This window comes from Anser cygnoides, chromosome 12 (assembly GCF_040182565.1).
Source record: "Anser cygnoides isolate HZ-2024a breed goose chromosome 12, Taihu_goose_T2T_genome, whole genome shotgun sequence".
Taxonomy (NCBI): Eukaryota; Metazoa; Chordata; class Aves; order Anseriformes; family Anatidae; genus Anser; species Anser cygnoides.
In genome coordinates this window covers 3671046-3681935 of record NC_089884.1, presented here as the reverse complement: position 1 = coordinate 3681935, position 10890 = coordinate 3671046, and the positions used below count along the sequence as shown (strand labels likewise).

General features: G+C 46.7%; 1 protein-coding gene across 1 annotated transcript in view; it reads left to right on the top strand.

The window, feature by feature from the left end:
• Nucleotides 1–5106: 5106 nt before the first annotated feature.
• Nucleotides 5107–10890, top strand: part of USP10 (ubiquitin specific peptidase 10) — a 50773-nt gene continuing 44989 nt past the window's right edge. Inside the window, exon 1 of the mRNA XM_067004644.1 lies at nt 5107–5240. Coding sequence (XP_066860745.1) covers nt 5220–5240 — 21 coding nt within the window. The 5' untranslated portion in view covers nt 5107–5219. The remainder of the gene's footprint in view (nt 5241–10890) is intronic.

Genomic DNA, 10890 nt, shown 5'->3' with positions numbered 1-10890 from the left:
ATTACAACGGGCGGAAGCCAAACGTAGCAATTTGAGGTACAGATGTAAATTGTTTGGCTAATCCACCTCTTCTGCATCATGTTCCAAACCAGACGCTCAGAAATTACATTTCACGATTTTTTGCAACCGTGACCAAAGACCCAACCCAGTTTGCCGAGGCTTTCAAGGATAGCGTTTAATGGGGAGTAGGTAAACGCAGTTAGGACTTCGTAACATGAAACTTAATTGTATATAGGCAAAATATAACCTCAGTTCTCATCAAAGTAAGCTTCATTTTTCCCAGTCCATTTATCGTCCTTCCAAAACCAAAGGCTCTATGAGTGTGTGACATCTCTGACGTTACCAGAGGTCACCAGGGTATCGTACCTGTGGTTGCTGTAGGCTTTTTTCCATTATTTAAGCAACAGAGGATTGCCATTTGCACCTCCGAGTCCCAGGGCAGCGAGCACTGCCAAAAGCCCTGTCGGGGTGCCCCTGACCGTGGCTCAGCATCGCTCGCAGGGGAGCGGTGTGTAAGGCAGCAGCAGGTCATGTTTCAAAACCACCTCCAAAAAAACAGCTCCGTGAAATTGGGGCGCTGCAATTCAGCGAAAATGAAAGGGAGGATGTGTGTGAGGAGATGTCTGCTTCAATTCTCGCAGCCCAGACGGCCGTGTCTGGGAGCAATGAGGGCGAAGGGAACAGGGAACAGGCGCCTCCCTCCACTCTCCGTGCTTACAGGGTCAGCCCAGCACCTGTACATTCCTCAGCCTTCATCCCCACGCTTCGTGCAACGCTTTGCTTCTTGTCAGGAAGCGCGGCTCTCTTCCTGCCCTGGGGAGAAATAACTGCTGCTCTACCTCATTTCCAAAAAGGCTCCTGCTGCCAAATTCTGCGGAGAGCTCGTTTTACCTGACGCAGCTACTGATAACTTCAGCTCCTCTCGTCCCACACTCGCACCGTGCGTGCACCTCGGCATCGGCACGTCGGGGAGCTGCGCCTCTACCGCTAGCGTTAGATAACCCAAATCCCTTGAGACACCCCGAGGAAAAATTACACCACAGCATGAGATGCGGTTGTTTTGAAGGCTTGAGAAAAAGCAGGAAATATTTTTGTTTTCAGGTTGAAATCTTAAATTAAGAATAATGGGCCTGAGCGTCTGCCTTTTCTCTGTAAGAGATCAGACCGCTTTCTTCCAGACGCTGGTGGTTTCTGTGTGCTCCTTAGGATTCAATATTCCTGAGTGATAGCAAAGAAGGGTCTCACCTCTCGAGAATTTAGAGGAAGAAATTACCCTTTTGTACTCTTTCAGCGAAGCGCTTTAACTTGCAGAAAAACATCTGGATTCCAATTGTGATTCTTAGCTTGCTGATATGTCCTAAAGATCTGAGCAGTAAGTTTCTATAGGAAAAGAGGTGGCACAACAAATCTTACTTATTATTTTGTTTCAGAACTAATTACGGTTTCATGAACTTACAGTTTTGGGTTGTCTTTGGAGCCGGTGGTCACGGCAGGTGCGTCCCCGGCCCGGGTGGCAATGCTGTCTCTGCAGGGCAAGGTCAAGTGCACACAAGCTCCAGCTCCTTACGGTTCCTTCTCCCTTCTGGCAACTCCCCGACTGGTGAGAGAGACACAGCCCAGTAGCAGGTTTGCTGATACCAAATGTTTTATTTAGCATCGCATGGCCTTTCTCTGAAGCTCTGGATAGCTTTGGGGGAAAAATACCAAAATACACCTTTGTTTTTTTATTGTGATGAGTTAGTTCGGTGACAACAACAATGTGAACGGAAGGTGAGAGAGACTTGCAGGTTCCTTTGAGATGTCAGCCTTGAAACGTACAGTTGCACAAGAGGAGAGAAGGCTCGTGTTTGAGATAATGTTGGAAGAGGCACAGATAATTCAGCCAAAGGGTCTGCGTGGATAATTGAAACGCAAAGTATGTGGAGTCAAGCATCCACATGATCTATCAGAGACCTGTCCAGGCTTGAAATTTGTTGCAGGCTAACTTGAACTAGTTCATGCTGAAGTTCCCTCCGTCAACAAATTAAAAATATTGTTCCAGTTTTTCAGAGAGTTTAGGAATAGGGAGTCAGGATTTTGTTAATGTATTTTGGAATAAAATACCTCCTATCGGTGTCCTGTGCTGCTCCACCTGTACAACCATTCCTGCTGCTCCCTTGACTTCCTTTGGTAAATTCAGGATGCCTGGCGCTGGCCCGTGCAGTTTAGGTCATGGGAAGTTCAGGGCTTACGGTCGTTCAGCGCAGGTTTCAGCACTCGTGGTGTGCTGAAGTCTGAGGCGTTGGGAAAAGCCCCAGGAGCGACTAGCCAGCAGAACGCTGCCCGGTGCGCAAGCAGCTGTCCGAGGGAGATTTCACAACGAGGACCTAAGCAAGTCTTAGATGCATGACTGCTTCTTTTAAGTGCTTTATGGTGTGCGTCTGGATGGATGGAAATGAAAGAGCTTCCTTCCCAATGCCATTTTTGTGCCACCACGGGCACGAGGCTGGTACCAGTATGGTCCCTTAGGCTCCTGATGCTTTAATGTTTCTGATTTTTCTCTAAACACACAGCAGTCACCCCAGCTTTGTGTCTTAGTCCCCTCAACACACTGTACAGTGTTGAGGTTTAATTCCCAGTTGAATCCCATTACCAGAATAACCAGAGAAATAGCAAAGCCTTTAGTGCACCTAGAAACTACTGGGATAAAAGCTCTCTATCTCCAAAGGAAAGTCTCTAGAGCTTCTAAAGCTCTTAGCACTACAGAGAAGCTTTACATGGACATCAGTAAATCTTCCACAGCGATCAACCAGGTCGTGCAGCACTCCAGGAAGATATCCTGTCCCTGAAAGAATGGATGTGCAGGTCCCATCGGGTGCTTCAGTGTGGAGAAGTCAGATGTGCAAATCCTTCACCTCCTGGGCACTGTCATGCACACAGCTCTTTTGATCCTGTGAAGTCACGAGGAGTAAGGAATGGGAGGATAAGCCACTCCCAAGCATTTACAGTAGGGTAAGAACAACTCCAGCAGTTAGTGTGAAGAAGCCGACCTGGAGTACTTTATTTAGCCCTCTAGCTAATGTTAGACAATTCTTTCTGATTTACACAGCCGTAGCCTTCATTTGTTCTTGATCAATTTACGAAACAAATGTCTGTACCACGACGTTAGGTACATTACTCTGTGAATCTTAAGAACCTGGATACACAAAAGCAAGATACAGGACCATTTTTTTAAAGTCGGAAAGGTGACAAGTTGTTTGGGAGTTATAGTGCATGGCCACTGTCATAAAGGACAGAAAAAAAAATGATCAGTGCAATGCAGTAACTAGTAATGCAGTAATAGATCGCTAAAAATGGCAAAAATGAATGATAATGCAGAACTGAGGAGGAAACTTTCTGCAGGTAGAAGTTTCTGTCAAAGCATACTATTACAATAAAACTTACAAAATGTACATTATTACAAAATATCATGGTAAAATTGTAACAGTCTTTACAATGAAACTCTACTAAGACAGGATAAAACTGAAGGTGTTTTAGATGTTTCTGAAGTGTGAGACAGCAAAATCCTTTCTGCCCACGGGTTGGTTTCCATCATCAGCTATGGCTTTCAGCAATACTGGTATGTGAAGTAACTGGTTTCCAGATGGGACGCTCTGTGTGCGTTTGTATTTTCAGCCATTTGAAGGGGCAACCTTTCCAGTAAAAAGTCAGTTTACTTAAACAGTGTTGTGGGCAGAGGGAAATTTTTCCTTCAGCTGGATGAGCTGCTTAAGGGTTTTCACTCCAGTATTTACCTTGTAAATTAGACTCCAGAAGGGAGAGAGGGTTTCAGATATTTGAAATGCTATATGCAAAAACCCTATACATTTCTCTCCCTTTTTTGTTTTTCTATTTTAATATTAAACAGCCATTTTCACTGCCAGTTCTCTGCCTTAGGACAGAAGAGCAACACTTGCTAGAAACAAAAGAAAGGGAGTGGCAGCAGGGTGTGTCAACTAAAAGGCCAGAAGCCGATACAGAAAATCATTTACTGCTCCTCACATTACTGTCACGAGCACAGATGAAGTGTTGCAGTTCATAAAATGAAAGGCAAATGTCCTTATCCAATAACAAGGTGGGTGAAGTCTTTGTGTTTCCAGTGAACCTTCTCTTTGAACTGCCAAACTCACAAAGTTATTCCCTTTTCTTCTCTTCAACTTTCAGGCACGCTAAATTTCTTCCTAATGCTTCCTCCCAAACTGGAGTGGACTTTTGCAGGATTCTGCAATTTAAGGAAAAAATTACGGAGTATATCAGTGATTAATTTGATGGACTCTTGCCTGGGGGGTTCAGCATCCACTCATGACTCAGCCCTCCCAAAATCACGAGATTGGCTCAGTCACTTATTTTTACTTTCTTTCCCCAAACACGCGCTGCCCTCATTTCCCCTCTCATTACTCAGGAGCAAGGATTTTTCACTGCCAGATCCCTTGGCCCGTGCATCTTCGGGTGCTGGCTGCCTCCAACCTACTTGCTGGGGTGATGCTGGGCAGGCAGCCTTTGGCATGAACCCCAGCGGGTTACAGATCATAGAATCGTAGAATCATAGATTCATTAGGGTTGGAAAAGCCCTCCAAGATCACCTGGTCCAACCATCCCCCGGTTACTACCAACGTCACCCACTAAACCGTGTCCCGTGTGGGGCAGCCTGGCAGCTCACATCCCCCCGCTTTTTCAGCCCCGAGGTGGCAGAGGCCCCTACTGCCTCCCTTGGGTCACTCAGCAGGGATGGATGTTGGCTCCTTCCCACACGGGGACGAGCTGAGGGCTGCCCGCGAGGGGCTCACCCCTCATGGCCGCCCCCCTCACGGCCACTCGCCTCATGGCAACTCGCCTCATGGCTGCTCCGCAACACTCCAGGGCAGGAAGCAAAACCTTTCCAGCAACCCCCCGCCGCCTCAACCTGCCTCCCCCAATCCCCCTACCCACAAAAAGGGCAGCAGGCGCCTTCCTTCCCCCCCTATAACCCCCAAACTCCGAGTGGGGAGCTCCGCCACCTCCCTCCCCTCAGGGCCGCCCCCTCCCTCCGCAGGCGCAGAGGCGCCGCCGCCCCCCCCCTCCACTCCCGCCCCGCCACGGGAGCCGCTGCGCATGCGCAGTGCGCGCCGCCCGCCCGCCCGCTGCGTGCGGAGCGAGAAGATGGCGGCGGCGGGGGCAGCGGCGTGAGGCGCACGGCGGACGCCGAGCTCCCCGGGGGCGCCATGGCGCTCAACAGCGCCCAGGTGAGCGAGCGCGGCTCCCCGGGGGAAGGCCGAGGAGGTTTCCCCCTTCCTCTGGCTTCTCTGTGAAGGGAGCGGCCGGGCCCCGTGAGCGGGGAGCGTGGCGGCCGGGAGTAGGCCCGCGGTGATTGTGCAGCTTGGCGGGGGCGCTGCGGGGGGGTCCCGCCGCCGCCCGGCCCCGCTGAGGGGAGCTCGGGGGGGGTCTCCGGGGGACCCTGAGGGGGAAGGAGAGGAGGGGGAGGCCTGAGGGAGCCCTCGGGGGAGTTGGAGAGGCTGCTGGGCCCCCCCACAGGAGCCAGCGGAGGGCTGGAAGGGATTTGGGGGGGGATTTGGGGTGGGGGTTTGGGGAGGGGGGCGCCGGGAGCCCCTCTGGGATGGGAAGGGAAGGGAAGGAGGGGGCGGTGAAGGGGGCCGTGAAGGAATCCCCCCCCCCCCCCCGCGGCACGGCACTCGGTCAGGCTGCGCCCATCGGGGTGCAAAGGGCCGGGTGTCGCAAGATCGAGGCGTGGGGACGCGGGCACAGAGGCCCCAACCCCGGCCCCGGCCCCAGCTGGGCGGGGAGCGGCCGGCCCCGGCCCTATTCCCGGCCCCGGCCCCATTCCCAGCCCCAGCCCCGTGTGCTCGAGGCACGGCGGTGCCTCAGTGGGTTAAGTTCAGAGTGGCCTTTGTAAGGGTTTTCTTCTTTTTTTTTTTTTCCCTCCCAAAACTCTTTGTAGCGAAAAGGTTAGGCAGGATCTGCGGCGTGCGTTTGCAAAACTTGGTGCAACTTTGGTTTTAGTAAATAATAAAGTTTAGGAAACTTGGGGTTAAAAAATAGTTCTGCTAACAAATCGTGTACTCTCTGGTGGGAAAAAAAAAAAGAAATTTGTTTCAAACAAGGTGATGCGCTCTCCTGTACTCTGTAATTCTTCTGAAGGGTGATTAAGGCACAGACGTAATAAAGGTGCGTGTTAGTGGTGCTGTGATTTTTTCTTAAAGAAAAGTTTGTGATTGGAGAAAACTGTCCTGATATTTCTTGCCCAGTGGGATTTATTTGTGCTTGAGGGAGAGCGGGACCTGGTTTTGTTGATGTGGATGTTCACAGTGCAGTTGTGTTGCTGGAGTTTGTTTCAAATTTCGTAAGGTAGCCTGGGATTACAACGTTTTGTATCCTTTAATTTTTCTTTCAAAGTGGAGGAAACTCAGTTTTGCACATCAACTGCTCTAATTAATGATGTGGAGAACGTGGCGTATATCAAAAAGATTTAGCGTCCAAAGCAGAAGCTCTTTGACTCTCTCCTTTCCCCCCCCTTTAGTACTAGACAGCAGCACATGTAGTCAGTTTGATAAGACTGAGTTTTTCATTGCAGCTTTTTTCTTGATTTAGAAGAATAAAGGCAATTTGTGTGTCCGCACTTAATTAAGTTGCTGTACCTTGAAACGAAAAAGTAAAGAGTTCAGCTGATGATCTAGTTTATGGTGAAGCACTGCAAAGCTGTAATTAAAAGTAGGCTGTACATTCATCTTTAGTTGTAACTTGCTGTGTGTACTCTTTTAAATCAAACCCTAGGTAAAGATAGATAGTTAGGTCTTGTGAGGATTGCTGCTTCAATTTATATATAATTCAATTTATATATAATTCAATAAAGATATCTTACAGTTAATGTTTTGTTCGTGTCATTGAGCACAGCATCTTTTTTTGTTTGTTTGTTTCATTATCTCTTTTCCTAATTCAAACAATTTATTTAAGTGCTTTCTGGGATTCATATGAATTCATATTCTAGAGTAATACAGTGCTGTACTGCTGAATTGAGGTAACAATATCTTGGACTCTTCTAGTTGGAGAACCTGAATATAAGCTTAGGGATGTAATTTTCCTTTTTGTTTTAGGATGGCAGTATTGAAGATCAGTAGACAAATTAAAAGTGTTCTGATAAAGTTGTGGATTCTGAGCTCAAGAGTAACTAACGTGGTCATTATGTTTGTGTCGTAGTGCCGAGTTCTAGGCAGAACACAGAGGTTTGCTGTATGGCTGTGATTTGATAACAGGCATTTTTTGTCCCATGGGAGAAAGTCGTCTAGGAAACTGTGTTCTTCTAAACAGTTAAACTGCATCGTCGGATTTCTGCCGGCTAATGGATTCATGAAGCGGCGTGCAGAACTACTTCACCGCTCGGTTTGCATGTTGCAATGAATGAGTCGTGGAACATGACCATACCGTGTATTTTCAAAGGGGGGATTAATTTTGGATGGCTGGCTGGTCAGCAAGCGTACCAGTAGCTGGTAACACAGTTCAGATAATACTGGTCATTCATTCATACCTCCGTATTCCCTGTCGTTTATTTCATAATCATTTAATGAGATATTAAAGTGTTGCTGTCAGTTTTCTGGGCGTGTTCTGAGTGTATTCAAAATTCTGAAGGCAAGCTAGAAGTAAACCTGTTGTATCACTCCTGGTTCTGCGTGACACCGCAGAGGGAGAGCTGAGTTAATGCTGGATGTAGTAGGAACCATTTTCCAACAGGGACGTCTAAATTTTGCTTTTTAAAGAAAAATAATTAACAACTGTTTCCCCGTTTGAGGAACAGTAATGCTGTGTAGGAACTGCATGCGGAGTTGTTTTAGCCCCTTTCCTACCATTTTGATAGGGTGAATTAATACAAACGTTTCAAGCACAAATCTTGTGAAAACAAGGTGAGCAGAAGGAAGGATACTGTAGCGGAATGAATCATTTATGCTTGTTTTGTTCTTTCACCATTAGTGCGGTGTCAAATTAACTTGGTGCCATTTTAAACGTACCATATTGCCCCAACGCCAGCTGAAGTAAAAACCAGTAGAGTTTGTGTTCAGAAGGAGCTGAACAAGCTGCTGAGCTGCTCATCCTCACCCAAGCCTGCGTCTGGCCCGACAACCAGAAGAACTGGAAGTCGGAGCGTGGCACGCAGCCCGGCTCCCTGAAGTACCGTGCTGCAGACCACGGCTTTTACGGCTCCTTGCAGCGGTGCTCCCTCGCGGCCGGAGGCTTTGCTGCTCCCTGAAGCCAGCGCCGACTCTGGAAGGGTAAAAGAAAATCTGTAGGCACGTGCCTTGTGCTGTCTTGGCAGTGTGCTGCATGAAGTTTGTGAGTAGTGACTTTGATTAGGAAATTGATCCATCTCAAAAATAAACCTTAAGAAAAAAAAGGTTGTTACGCAGCTGGAGGGGTTTCTTGTGCTAGCTTGCTCGTATCCGTGCAGATGTGTCTAATACTGTGGTGCCCTTACAGACAGAAGGGTTTGAAGAGAGGGCAGCATAGGTTCCTTCTGTCGGGATCCTGAAATGAATGGAAAGCTCTGGGTTTGGGGAGCACTCCCAGCACAAAAAGTGGCCTTGGGCCAGCGCTGCAAGCGGATGGATTGGGAGAGAGGTGCATTCATCATCCTGTTGCCGCTGCTGCTGTTGTACTCAGCTGCTTTTCCATGTTTTAAGGGAGTAAAGGGGCTGGATTCGTGTCTGCCTGTTTTTAGAGCCCCTCTTTCCTTGCTGAGAACTGGTTGCTTCGCCCCTTGTGCTGGTGCCGTTGCCGCTGCAGCCGGCGGCTTTCCTCAGTGTCCAGGTCTGGGGAATTCAGGCTGCAACCGAAGCTGCGAGTTTAGGTAGCCAGAAGGTATCATTTCTCTCTCCAAAATGTGAATGGTGAATCCCTGCAGTGCAGTGCGTGAGTGTGGGCTGGTTAGCTTAAAAAAGGAAGTCTGGGAAAACTGACATACAACTTAAATTTGGAGCTGTGTGGCAGCATGCAAATAATAGAATGAAAACCACACTTCTTGTGAATCACTCCTGTTTATTCTGTGAATTTCAGAGTACAGCACTGATTCAGAGACATTTTAGAATGGATCCTGCCATTTACCTATTAATAAATCCAAATTTTGTAGGCAGTTGCATAGACACGCTGCTTTTTCCATTTGTGTAGCTGTTAAAATAGCTGTAAAGTTAAGTGGGGTTTTGCTTATAGGTAAACTAAGCTGTCTGGTTTCTGTTTGGTGATATACGTGCAACATGCTGTGTCGTACAAAACAGGCAAAGCCGTTGGAATAGAACTTGCTGGCCTTGGGCCACTGGATTATAGTCATTTGTCACTCTAATGCCATTTCAGCAATGTAGATGTTCATTTCCAAAGAATTAAACATGCTAGAACTGCGGTTTTTCTTTTTGATGGAAGTGTTTTATGTGTGGTCATTAAACATACAACTCAGGATTATGGGACAAAGGGTTATGCTTCATAGTGAAAAATAGCGTGTGTGTGTGTACACATGTGCGTATATATGCACAGACACCACAACGAAGAAGCAAATATTTTAAAATTGGGTTTCTAAACCCTATTTTTATTTCATGAAATTGTAATGTATAGGTTTATTACTACATATTTTAAGTGGTATTCCCAATAATGCTGCCATGTGGATTAGTTTGAAAACACTTCAAGGATTTTGCTAGATCAGAGCTCATGGTAATATATTCATTAACACCCTAATAGAGTAAAACTTTGAAGTACATTAGTCTTTTTCATTTTGCATTTGACTCGCTAATACCTAATTTAATTGGAGATGTTCTTGATATTTTAAATACATTTAAGAACTTTTCCTCTTTGTTTGACGGTGTAAGATCTATTAATCTGCAGTGCATGTTGCAAGAGCTGTTTTTTCACCTACACCTAGGCAAGAGGTAGTTTAAGTCACAGTAGCCCTGACAAAGTGATTGTGTAAGGCTAATTTAAGGCATATACCCTATGGAAAAGTATAAAAAAAAGTTTGACACAAAATTAAGAAAGGCATTCTTGCAGTCCTGTGATGGTCACAAAAGTTAGCACAGCAGAAATGAAAAATGTACAAAGGTGCTTTGGGGAATTCTGCTGTTTATAGCATTGTACGTGGATTTGCATGGTCTATGAAAGTTTTAAAAGAAGTATTATATGTTGTTTGTCTTGGAATTAAGTTTGGAAAGAAAGGGATGTGGATCAGCTTCCCCTGAATGAACTGGAAAACCCCTTCTGTAACTGTTTCAATTTGATAAAAGAATTGGGGTTCAGCTTTGAGCTGGAAGAGAAAAATGCCCTGTCTGTAAGAAGAAACATCTTGTTTCAGGTTGTGTGAAAAGATGCATTTATAAAAAAACTTAAAGTCGATTTTCTTGAAAGAATTGTGTGTATGGAAGACATTTCTCTCTTTGTTTGAATGAAGCTGAGCATACGAGCAGAAATAGCCGTGCTGTATTCCCTCAGTGCAGCAGGCATGTTTTTTCATACGCTCAGAGCCTGCTGGAGTGACTCACAGGCTTCCTGCCTCATTTTTCCCCATGAATTTTGCAGGCTGGCGACGGATTTACAAGTGTAATTTAAAATACAGGAATCGTATATCCTCCATGCAAAGAAGTCAGGGCTTTTGTCATGAAAATGTTTTGTCCCGTTGGAGTGGGATTCCTATGGAGGTAGTGTAGCAACGTGTTCCCCATAGTGATCCTTACAGTGGCAAGGTAATGCTGCTGCTTTCACGGGTGCTTTAACAGCTTGGCCGTATGCACGTACCTATCTCAGTGGGAACTTGTCCACAGCTCGCTCTTCAGACTGTGTCGCAAAAACACATGCGGTTGAGGTTGGTTTAAGATCACCTGATTTAGCACCGAAGAGTCCTGAGCTGCA